Consider the following 12828-nt stretch of genomic DNA (forward strand, 5'->3'; position numbering starts at 1 on the left):
TACACAAGGACAGTTACTTTGAGGGGAGTTGTGATCCATAATGCCGGGTTAATGAAGTTTGCTTGAATCACTAACATCATGCATTAGCAGTCTCCAAAGCAAAAGCATCACTTTCCATACACTGGTAATCCATTACTATTAGAAAATAAGCTGTATGAGCTTCATCCACTCACAAAGCCACTTACTACATCAAGAACCTCTTCACCATGCAGTTAGCCAGCATCAAGCAAATAATGTGACATAGTAACAACAAGAATATTATTTTCTTCTACAGTAACCTTAATTAGCACTTAGGATATGTAGAGATAGTATAGATTGTGAGTTTGTTTTTTTTAAAAAGTCACTGAATTCATATGAACCATACATTCCCCTTTAACTACAGTATAGCAGACTCAGTATAAAAGACAAAAGCAAAAAGAAATGAAGACTAAAGCACAACAACACGTAATTTAACCAAATTGTCATGATGCTACCAAAAAGCCAAGAAGTTCAGGATCTTTTACCTCAGGCATCCAAAAGTTCATGACAGCAGTACACATCTATCATTCTCTAATTAACAACTAAAACTTTGTTTTAATCTTGCATGTACTTTGGTGAGCTTTTCTTGCAAAAGAAAGTAACTGAGTGGACAGTCTTGCAGACAAAAAGAAACAGCCCTAAGGATATTGAAAGTATCTTTTACTATCCAAAACTTTTAACTGGACCCCCTCTATTATAAAGGTTGTGATCAGTAGGACAAAGTCCAGTTGACAACTACTTACTAATGGCATCCCTCGGGAGTCAGCACTGGGGCCAATACTGTGCAATACCTTTATTAAAAACTAATGATAGCATAGAGTGCACTGTTTGTGGATGTTACCAAACTGGGAGGAGTGGCTGACATGTTGAAAGTGAGAGCTACTCTCTGAAAGGACCTTGGCAGGTTGAAGGAATGGCTGATAGGAACCATCTGAGGTTCGGGACAGGACATGTCCTCTGTCTGGGATGAAACAGTCTCATTCAACAAGCACTGACCAGGTACAACCTGACGGAAAGCAGTGTTGCCAAGGATTTGGGGATCCTGGTGGACAACAAGTTGTACCTGAGACAAAAGCATCCTTGCAGAAAGATCAAATGTATGTTGGCTTTCTAAGCAAGAGAGAAGCCAACAGGTCAGAAGAAGTCATTCTTCCTCTGTATTCGCCACTCAGGAAACCGTGTCTGTAGCATTACATCCAGTTCTGCAACACTGGCATTCATGAGCAAGTCCAGTGGGTGCATAGGGAGCTAAAGTATCTTACACATGAAAGGAGGTTGACAGAACTGGGTTTGTTCAGTCTTAAAAAGAAGTCTATGAACAGCTACAACTACCTAGAGAGAGCATGTAGAGAATGTGGAACCAGATTCTTCTCAGAGGTACACTGAGATAAAATAAAAGGCAGTGAACCTAAGTTCCATTTAAAAAAAAAAATTATTTATTTATTTTTTAAAAAAAATCACAATGGAAGTAGTTAAACTTCCAACAGCCTTACTCGAAGAAGCTGCACTATCTGCATCCCCAGAATTACTCAAAACTCAACAGGGCAAGACTCTACACAGCTCGATCTAAGTTGACCCTGTCCCCTTCGATAGAGATCAAGAGAGGCGAGAGCAGAAGTTTGGAACACTGATTTCCAGAGGCCCCATATAACCTAAAGAATTATAAATTTCCATAATGTCAATTACATTAATTACTAGCTTCTTTTCCAAAGAGCAATGATACCTTTTTAAAATACTTCCTAATTTCTACAAGGGAAAAACATCTAATGGAATTTCCACCATTCTGAAGCATTGTAATCCCATTCCTTTTTAAAATAGTTTCCCTTAACATCTCTTCTACATATGCGACAGGTATGCCATATAGACAAGCTGCAAAATACACTTCCTAGAGGATGATAAATTCTTTAAAGTAAGGATTTTGCTTTGCTTTCTCCAATTATACTGCTCAAAACATCCTCTACTACTCAACCATGGAAATGATCTGGCATTAAAATTAATCTGAGATTTTACTTTGTAAGTATTAAGGACAGTAGGAAAAATCAATATTAACTAGCAAACACTCATAATGTCTATTGAAAGCTATGAAAATTATAAAGACCCCACAGAATTATTTTAAATTAGATAAAAATCGGGAATCACATTTTATTTTCAGTTACAAAGAATGATCAAAGGACAGTATAAGAAAACACAACTATTTGCTATAACTATCTGCCTTATTTTTTTTAAAGTGTGAAATCTTAAAAATAATGCTTCCTAAACCTACAGAAGTTATTTAACTATATCCCCAAAGCACTGAAGGTACAAATAAGACTTCATCATTTCTTTCTTCCTTTAAAAACCAAACAATAATATATTGCATTATACTGAATATTTTTATTAAATCAAAAAATAAAGTGGATTATCAGAATGCTATTTTCAATTTTAAAACCTTGGTTAAACAATTTGTTTATATAAATATTCACTGACCAAGGTAAGGAAGTCTATTTATAGGCCTTATAATTATACACTTCAATTAATATATAATCATTTGCTTCTATAAGTGAAATGTAAACACCAATATTGATGCAAACCTAATATGACATATAAAAAGTTACATTACAAGCAGTTAGATTATTTTGAAGTACTTAAATATACTGATTTAAAGATATTTTTAATATAAATATTTGGCTACCTAATATACAGAAATATCCCCTTTTATTTTTCATATTCATTTGCATTTTATAAAATGTATCTACAACAAGAATTTTTACACACATTTGAATGTATAGTGTAATATTACACAAGCATTGTTCTCCTGCCCTTAGTTTTTGATCATTAAAAATACTTTAACATCCTAGAAAAGCACAAAGACCATTATCAAATATTCAAGATGTACATATGAGCAGGCAAAATCTCCTATGGTAAGCACTGGCCCAAAAAAACTTCACAGTATGTGTAACAAAAAGATGGAATTAATGTTTCCAAGAAGATTATCAAATATTAAGCTACACAAGGAATATTTTTTCTAAGCCATCACTGACAGGCTAGTGTTGCCTGGTTCTGCTTGGCAACACTTTGTTAATACTGTGTTCATTAATTTAACAAACTATCAGGAGAGTATGTTTAGAATGGGCAAGCATTATCTCTTGCATTTCATTTAATTAAACTCTGTTCTAGCAATATGACAGTCAGCATTTCATGAAGGGAATTATTTAAGGATGAAGGTGGAAAATATTTCAAAGTGCCCTGCAACAACATGAAAGCATAATCTAAAATTACCCCTGCACATACTGTAATTTATCTATAAAATTAAAGATGTTATTTCTAGAGTTCATAATTAATTGGATCCCACAGAGAAATTATTCAGGCATTCCAGATAGTAAAATGATGCACAAAGGCACAAAACATAGTGCCAAAGGACAACCATAAACAACCACTGTGACTTGCATGAATTACAACACTCATTGAGACTTAATGCGAAATGAATACTGGCTGCCTTTTGTATGTGGTCATTACTCTGCTGCAAAGAAATTGCCATTGAATTCTGATTATATTGCCTTTATAAAAAGTAATGAAAGTGGCTCACGCTCTAGAGGTTTTCTTTTAAATGACACACGACAGTGATCCGCAAAGGCCAGTGGGCGAGAAACTAATGATGACACCTCACCTGAGGAAGGCAATGTTACCCCACCATTGCAGGTGACTGCAGTGAAGTTGACTTGTCTTCTTGCAAACATTTTAACTAAACACTTTCAATGAAACATCAGTCAGAAATAAGCTTAGCCATCAAGACTTACCATCAATCCGACTAACAAGTTCTTCCAGCATTTTCACTTTCTTCTGAATTCCTGGCTGTGCAAATGTGTAGTTATCCTAAGGAGGAGAACATATGTAAGTCATTAGTTGTAGAAAACAAAAAACATTTCTTTCAATTACTTATCTAAATCCATGCATTTTTCTATGTTTTCCTATAGTGTTTCTGTTTTCCTTCTACATTTCCTAGGTCTGCTTCTACAGTAAAATAGTAAATCATCACAATATATAGTCCTGTGAGTCCTCATCTCTAACAGTATATATCCTATAGCTATGCCTGCAACAATTGCTCTCTCCTTGCTAATCTACTGAAGTTACAGCTTTATTGCACAAGCCCAAGTAGCTTTGAAAGGCTCTCATCTTATATGCCAAAATGTGCCATGCTAGAATTTTCTTAAGGTGATTTTTTTCTCATAAATTTACAATTCTAACACAAATAATGTAGGAAACATGAAAATTTAGACCATAATCAGAGACAGGAAAATAATTTGATCTTTAGAAGTGTGGAATAATAACTTCAAGAAGCATAAGAAATCAAAAGTCTGTTTTAATGTAGTCAAAACTGTTCCGAACCCAGTTAAAGTCATACATCAAAATCTAACACACAACCTATATAGCTAAAATGTTGTTATATTTGCATATATTTGTTTAAATGTATTAACTCTAAATGGATTTTTAATTTTTGGATTGCAGCTCTGCAATACAGACTAGAGTTTGAAATAATGAGAACAAGACAGGTATCTCCACTTGAACCCCAAAGTGATCAATCTTTTTAAATTATTACATTATTTAAATATACAGCAATGTTTCTGAATATTTAACTGAGTATCCCTTCATTCAACTCATTTTGTTACAGTTTTGCTGTGGTTCTTGAGAGATTTAAGAAAAGAAAATTACCCATACATATTTTAAAAGAAAGTTGCTATAGAGTTTTTTTGGGGTAACCACTACTTACAGAGTAAATGAGGGTAAAGGATTTTTCATCTCAACTGCTATTGTTTAAGTAATTCCTTTATCAGTTGGAGAGATGAGTAACTATCCAAAAAGTCAGTCCAAAAAGATTTTCACTGACACTGAAATATTAATTTTTCTTGACTTGATTTCAAATTTTAACTTGGTAAAGTAAAAGGCATGATTATCAGTTCATTTTTATCTATCCTGACATATTTTTCTATTTAAAAAAAAGCCTTGTTGACATTCTTAACTATATTTACATGATTTTTCTTTTGATTTGTTTTATGAAACTGAATTGCAATTTAATCTTCAAATTCTATAAAACTAGCATGAACTATGAAGCCTAAAAGTTCTCAAGGCAAAATGATACGCTAATAATTGTTAGTTACAGTGCATCAGCCAACAAGTGATTCACAGTATCAAAAAGTCTACTACTGCTCTCATCACTTCTAACTGACCACAGTAGTAGCTATTTTAAAAACCATAGCAAAATTTTCTACTGGCCTAGCAGTAGCCCTTTCACAGTAATTAATATCAGAAATTAAAGTATAAACCAAAACAGTGTGGACAAGGAAGCAAGAATAATTCTCTGAATTGTTGAATTTTCCACAAGAATCACCAAGTAAAATAGGTATCCATTTCATCTTGTTGGCATTGTTTCTCACACAGAATATAAGCATCCTCTGTAGTGCAATAAAGCACCAAAACTGAAAGAACAGAAAGACTCACACAGAATTCAAATCTATTATAATCCCATTATGGGGACAAAGAAACTATCCCATGCACTGGAAAACTGCCTTTTCCAAGGCAGACACACTCCTGTGTGAGTCAGGTATAATATCCAGGACACAGTATCTTTAGGTAATCATTATAATTTTCTTCACAGAACCTACTCTAACAACAAAAACTGTATTAGCTTTTTTTTTTTCCATATGCTGTTCTGTTTATTTAAAGAAAGTTAACTGGTGTTTCTAGAAGTAGTACTGCACTCAAACTACAGCAATATGGAACTCAATTATTTCCTCTGTAACAGATCCTCTGTAAAAGTATCTTCACATATTTAACACTGAAAGTCAACACAGAGTTAAAACACCAGTGCTTTGATCATTACTGTCTCCCCAGATAGTGCAACTCCCAACTGTGATCTATGAATCTGAAACTGTTTTCTCTCTCAAAGCCTAATTTACTCCACACACACCTGGAAATGCAACCTAAAACTGCCATCTTGATTTGAAAACAGGCAAGTTTGCTTTTCACTACATTTGATCTTTTGCTTATTTATTTTTCTGTTCATTATTTCAGCTGCAAATGAACATAGCTGGGAGTCACTGTTCTGTTTGTGCTGACTCATCTAACTGGAAAGGTCTTTATTGGCTCCCCAAGTTCTCTTTTCTAATTAAACTATGTTCTACATATTCCCTCCTATGACACTTGTAGTTGACTTTCTGAAGTTGGTGAAATTGTGAGAAGGACTTTCTAAACATAAAAGGTATTCTGTTATCTACTATCCTTGCCCCTTTTGTTCTTATAGGTGGAGAAAAAAGCTAGTAATGCAGTCATAGAAAAAAACATGTTAAACTCAGGAAATTAATGAACTACTGCTCAGGGCAACATCAAAGTACAGTGGCTAAGATTTTAATTCCTCTATCATTCAATTTAATTGGTGATACCAGCTTTGAAATTTGACTCAACTTTTCCCCCAACTCTTCTATCTCCTCCTCGCCAAGTGCTGCAGGGGAATGGAGAACATGAGGTCAGTTCACAATACTTCATCTCTGCTGCTCCCAATGAGCCATACATCCTGCCAGAAAGCCTGCTCCTGTGAGGGCTCCTCTCCACAGGCTGCAGCTTCCATCAAGCCACCTCCCCCTGCTTCAGCGTGGGGTCCTCCACGGGGGCTGCAGGTGGATCTCTGCTCCACGATGGGCCTCCATGGGCTGCAGGGGCACAGCTACCTCACCATGGTCTTCATCAGGGGCTGCAGGGGGCTGCTCTGGTGCCTGAAGCATCTCCTCCCCCCTCCTTCTTCACTGCTCTGGGTGTCTGAAAGGCTATTTCCGCTCATATTTTCTCGCTCCTCTCTCATCACTGCGCAGTGGTTTTTACCCTTTCTTAAATACATTACCACAGAGGCACCACCATCATCACCAATGGGCTCAGCTTTGGTCCATCTGGGAGGGGGTGGAACTGGTTCTGTGTCACACAGGGCCTCTTTCACAGAAGACACCACTGTAGCTCCCCTGCTACAAAAACCTTGCCACATAAGTTCTCTGCTAACTGTCACAGAAAAAGAAAAGTCTAGCATTTAACTCTCCTACCTATTCCCCCTCACAGTTGTGGGTCCTCTTTTCATTACTCATTCTACATATTTCTGTTGTATTTCCTCATTTATTCCTTATGTAACTTTGACCACTGTTATTAAGCAAAAGACAGTCTTAAAAATGTCATAAGTAACTGAGAACAGAACTGTCTTGCCTCAACAGATCTGTAGCACAAAAGATCTGCTATTTCACACAAAATATCTGCTATTTCTAAACAGTGTTCTTGACACTTTCCAGAAAGCATACACATATGACAAAGTATGCATAAGTACACAACAGAATCCATGATAAATATAAAAAATTCATGCACTGGTGTGCAATATCTAAATTCCTTGATGTTCTGCTCAGATGGTTTCCAACACACTTTTAGGGAACTATGCTAACCTACTACAGCTGAATGGTTATAATATCTAGTTCAGACTCTGACACATAATTAGTTTCACCCTACAATACAGAAGGTTAAGACTTTATAATGTCACAAGAGATCAAAACTTGCTTCAGCTTCAAATATTTGTGTTAGTAGTCTGTACTTATTCTGTATAACCACCCCACTGTCCCGCAACTACAACTAGGACTTCTTCTCAAAACACAGTCATTATAATTTATAATAAAATACTAAAGTGGAAAGTTTTGACACACAGTCTTCACATGTAGTTTGTTCATTTTTAACAATCAGAACAGAGCTTTTAAATATAAAGCATACATTAAGCATCATAGGGACACAGACATAGACGTCTATTTTCTCTACTAATGTATATTTAAGAATTCTTATACACCAATTTAGGTATGTTCAAATATAGTATCACATGAACAAATGACAACTGAAAGAAATAAAGCTTTCTTTCTTATCTCATTATGTCAGAAAGTGATCTTAGGAATTTTACTTTTTTAACTCATTTAAGTACTTCATTCATATATTTCTGAATTCTCTAAGTAAAATCCTATTTAAAATCTCAGTTCATCCTGCTGTCAAAGTTATGTGAAAAGGTAGTGGGGGGAAAGAGGGAACATGACACTAGTTGATGATAGGCAGCACATATAATAACACTATCAATGCTAGGCACAGTTTGGTCAAAATGTTTCTTGAAGATCGAGATTATAATGTAAATTCACTCTTAAATACAGTTCAGGAGGAAGAGAGTGTGCATGCACAAGAACAAACACAAGTGTGCTGGACTATGCTGTTAGCACATATTCCACAGCATGTTCTATAATTACTCCAAGATACTTCCTTTAAAAGAAAAGCTTCCTACCTTTTTAATTATTAAGCCTGACTTTTGAAAATGTAAAATTACCTAAGTACTAAGAAAGAGATTTACAAAGCATTGCAGCCCAAATTTTTTTTAAATGCAAAACAGTATCTTACTTATTCCTACATAAAAGGATGAAAAAAAGCAACAGTTTATTAAAAGGGAGGTACTGATTTTCAAGTTAGAATAATATCCACAGTCTCAGAACCAAATATCCAACCTTCTACTGGGCTGTGTAGTCAAACCTAGTTTCATACAAGTGGATTTATTATAAATTACAGAAACTGTTCAAGTAGCAATAACAGAAGTGCTCAAGGTATATTTTTGGATTCTGGCATAGGCCAAACAACAGTTCAAATCTGGATAAGTTAGGAATAATAAATATGGACACCTACAATCCCAAAAACTGATGCTGTAAATTTTAGGTAGAAGATAAAATATTTGTATGCTGAAGCATACTGATAGCACAGTATATGTCATCTATAGATTACAAACAGATTTGCTGTCTTCCTGAAAATTTTGCTCTCAGTGACAGGCTAGGGAAACTGCATTATTAGCTTCCAAAGAGACACAGGCTCTTTAAGAACTACTGATGACACCTGTTCTTAAGAAAAACTACAGCCTTCAGCATAAATCCTACCGCTACCCTCAATTTTCTATTACCTGAAGTACCACCCAAAGTTTATCATTACAAACTTAAAACTGGCTACTGGGTCAAACAAAAGAACCACCTTGGCTTCTCCCTTTTAAGAGCAGTCAGCAGCAAATTACTGTAGGGGATGGTAGGAGCAAAAAAAACCTGCAGTGATGTATTTGCAGCATTCCTTCAGCTTCCAGTTTGCAGTTCTGAGACTTCCCTAACTCAAGAGTGGTATCTTCATAATTAAAGCTATTTGAAGATTTTTCGTCAACAAAACGTCAAATTTTTCAGATTCTAAACCCATGTAAAATGTTTTTCATCCTTTGACAAGTAGCCCAGCAGCTTAGCTACTCAATTACTCTTTTTTTAAGACTATCACTCAGGAGAAGTACAAGATACTATCTAGGTCTTGCATCAGATGAGACGGAAAGCAACTACTCCCTATACACCTTCTTCATGTAACTCATCATTTTAAAAACTTCTATTACATTCCTCCACTTAGCTAAGTCATCCAAGTTGGAGAACATAATCCATCACCCAGAAACTGTTCCACTTATTTGCTCCATTATTATTTTTTTGACTTTGAAGTCATCTTTTTAAAATGAGACAGACAAAAGGGATTAGAACAGCATAGAGCATACTGAGCACAAGCTCATTTTAGGTTTTAAAAGTAGCAAAGTGATGTTTACTCTCAAGAACTACTTATATAAACGCTTCTCCTCCCTATGTGATAATAGGCAACGTTTCTACCATATATGCTTAGCTTTTTATGAACTTCTGGTAAAAAGGACTTTATCAAAATGCACGTTGGAAATACAATTAAACCATATAGTTGTTCACAGGCTCACTGATTCCTTCCAAAAGCTGTCAGGTTTGTGCTGCTCTACAGGAGCTACAGAAGATATTAAATAATATAGGTTTTTATCTTTTCACCATTAATCCTGCTTATTCTACACTTTCTCCAGACTTCCCTGATGCATGTGTCTAATTGTCTGTGCTCTCCTGAATCCCCTTCAAATCATTTTCAAAATCTAATGTCATATCTAACCCATTCTATTCCACCTAGTACAAAGGCAGTTTTGAGCACTGGCCTTCTTGTTTACCCATTACCAGAGACCTAATAGGAGAAAATCACAGATACATACTAAACGGGGCAGAGTTAGCAGTTGACCCTGAAATTCTTACTAGGCATCCTGATGCACAGCATCCTAGTGATGCATTCAGTCTTCTCAAACTGATGGGGAGGAATATAAGTCCTCCAGTGACTAAGCAAGCTACTAGAAATCTCTTTAATTAAGAAAGGTAAAACTTGCTTACAGAAAAGTTTCTAAACTCTTGCTCTTCTTTGAACCTTCTTTTCCTTCGCTGAAAGTTTAAAACACCATAAAGCAGTATTTGCTCCAATAGATTATTAAGAGAAATAGAATCAGATATCTGAGCATGAATACAAAAAGAATTCTGGACAGAAGCACCTACTGTGGCCAGGCTTATGTTTCAGATGATTTGAGTCTCATATATGACATACGGATAGAGTAACAGAAAAATACCACTTAGGAGTATCATTTGATAAGCGATTATTAAAAATGGTGAAGTTGTCCATTTCTCATCAGAAGAAAAGCCATTCTAGAATGCTGAGCAAGCACAAATCCCTGCCTTGATTATAGAACCTACTGCTCATGAAATTTCTCATTTTCACGACTTTCCAAAAAGCTGTTATTTTTATAAGTGTTTTAGAACACAATTCTAATCAAGCAAACCATTGTTTTTCCTTGGAACAGTCACATCGTCAGGACAAAACCCACCATGTTTTGTCACTCTCAAGATCCAACTTGGACAAGACACTAGCATAAAATGAACAATCTGGATTTCTGGAAACTACTAAACGCTTATCACCATAGAGAAGTTCTGACTCACAGATGGAGTTACAGCAATAGTAGCTGCAGGGACAGACACAGACCATGAATATGCAGTTGAAGTGTTGAAGAGAACAACACACAGAAATAACTGCTGCTAGCATTTCTGACAATTCCTGACAAGGCTTCCACATTTCTCAAGAATACATTTCTGACTGGCATTAGAATCTGTTTATACAGGAACTGGAGCACGACTGCAGTACTGTCTTTCAGTATCAGTTATACAATGTTAGCAGAGACTCTGAAGACTGCTTGTCAGATAGTTATATCATATATCCCATTTTCCCTGAACACACCACATTTGCTGTGCTATATTCAGCTGAGAAAATCGGGATGAAAAACTACTTTCTCCATTCAGCTAATGAAAAGGTACGAAGAAAGCTATACTTGACCTATTTTTCGATTAAAATAAACCTTTGGAAGGTCCTATAAAGAATTATTTCTGCACATACTTCTCAACATTTGAAATGCATGTTCATGTTATTTATCAGTTCCAGCAGATCTCTGAAAGGCTTTCCAAGTAGCATTCCATCCATCCATCATCCAGACTTCAGGCACACCTTAGCAACAGCTTTCCATAACTCAGGAGTGAGAAAGAACTTTGCAGGATTCCCTTCAAAGATCATAAATCTTGCTATTTGATCAGTCATAGAAATAGATAATATATACCTCAGCATACTCCAGTCCCTGGGAACAAATTATCTCCCTTTTGTTCTAAAAATTACCAGGTTATGATAAATAATGATATTAATATTTTAATGCTATTTTTATACATCTGGTTAGATAATTATGCAATGCATATATTTCCTGTTTGGTTATTTTATTACCATTACACTCAAACTTAAAATGAAGAGTTATACTGTATTTTATACATGAACATTATATTTTCAGGTGGCACAGATTAATGCAAACTTTTTCCTTGAATATTAACGAGACTCTGTTGAGAAAAGTGTTATAAAGGACAATTTAGTAATTTAAAAAAAGTTAATTACAATGGATATATGGGAACATCTAGTTAATTAAATGGAAAAAATACTCATGGGATAATTTTAGTTTTCCCATATGCACAGCCACAGGTGAAAATGCAAAAATGCTCATGCATCACCTACAGTTTGCAAGTGTTCTAAAGACAACCAGCTTTATCACAAGCATGGAAGATATATTTTGCATATGGTCACACACATCCTCAGAAACAGGGTTTTATAAATCTGCATAAATCAGCACACCTTGCAAGAGAACACAGGTTGGAGACAAGTTCTGTGGAAAAGAAGCTGAAGACTCAACAGACAGCAAGCTCAGAATGAGTCAGTGGCAAGTCCTGGCAGCAAAACTGGGCAGCAGCCTCCTGGCCCAGTGGATGAAAGGATTATCCCCACTCAGCACTCACTGTGAAATCACAGAGGTTGGCAGAGACCTCTGGAGGCCATCTAAGTCCAAGCCCTTCCCAAAGCAGAGTCACTTGGAGCAAGCTGCTCAAGGCCACGTGGAGTCAGGATTTGAACTCCGGACTCTAAAACCTCTCTGACCAAACAATTCCAGAGTTCAATCACCTTTACTGTGCAGATTTTCTTTGTAATGCTTAAAAATAATGTCATGGTTTGAGCTGTCTCATCCCTGTGGGGGGGCTGGAAGTGGTTGGTCCCAAGTGAGTTTCCGATCAGGGGACAATCAGAGCTGCGTTTCGCCCTGTGAAATTAGGATATTACAACAGCCAGAAGGAAGTTGTTGGCAGTGAGAGAGAGGGATTCAGAAGCCATGAGGTGAGAGGAGAGAGGCCTGAGGGCCCCTTGCAGGGGGCCAGGCCCTCTTTCCTGCCCCCCCCCCCCGGCTGGGCTGCGGGGGAGCCTGTGACAGTATTATAACTGGACCACGTGCCTGTGGTCAAAGGCTAGGGGTTTTTTCCCTCCCACTGCCTAGGAAAGGCAGTGGCATAGACTTGA

The 12828-nt window shown here is 36.4% G+C and overlaps 1 protein-coding gene across 2 annotated transcripts in view; it reads right to left on the reverse strand.

Moving 5' to 3' along the window:
* TBC1D22A (TBC1 domain family member 22A) overlaps positions 1-12828 on the reverse strand; it is a 159356-nt gene that overhangs the window by 82957 nt on the left and 63571 nt on the right. For both annotated transcript variants that reach the window (XM_027639754.1, XM_027639755.1), the window contains exon 10: positions 3795-3870. In XM_027639754.1, coding sequence (XP_027495555.1) covers positions 3795-3870 — 76 coding nt within the window. The remainder of the gene's footprint in view (positions 1-3794; positions 3871-12828) is intronic.

The sequence above is a fragment of the Corapipo altera genome, unplaced genomic scaffold (assembly GCF_003945725.1).
Source record: "Corapipo altera isolate COAL_440 unplaced genomic scaffold, ASM394572v1 1b, whole genome shotgun sequence".
NCBI classification, from domain to species: Eukaryota; Metazoa; Chordata; class Aves; order Passeriformes; family Pipridae; genus Corapipo; species Corapipo altera.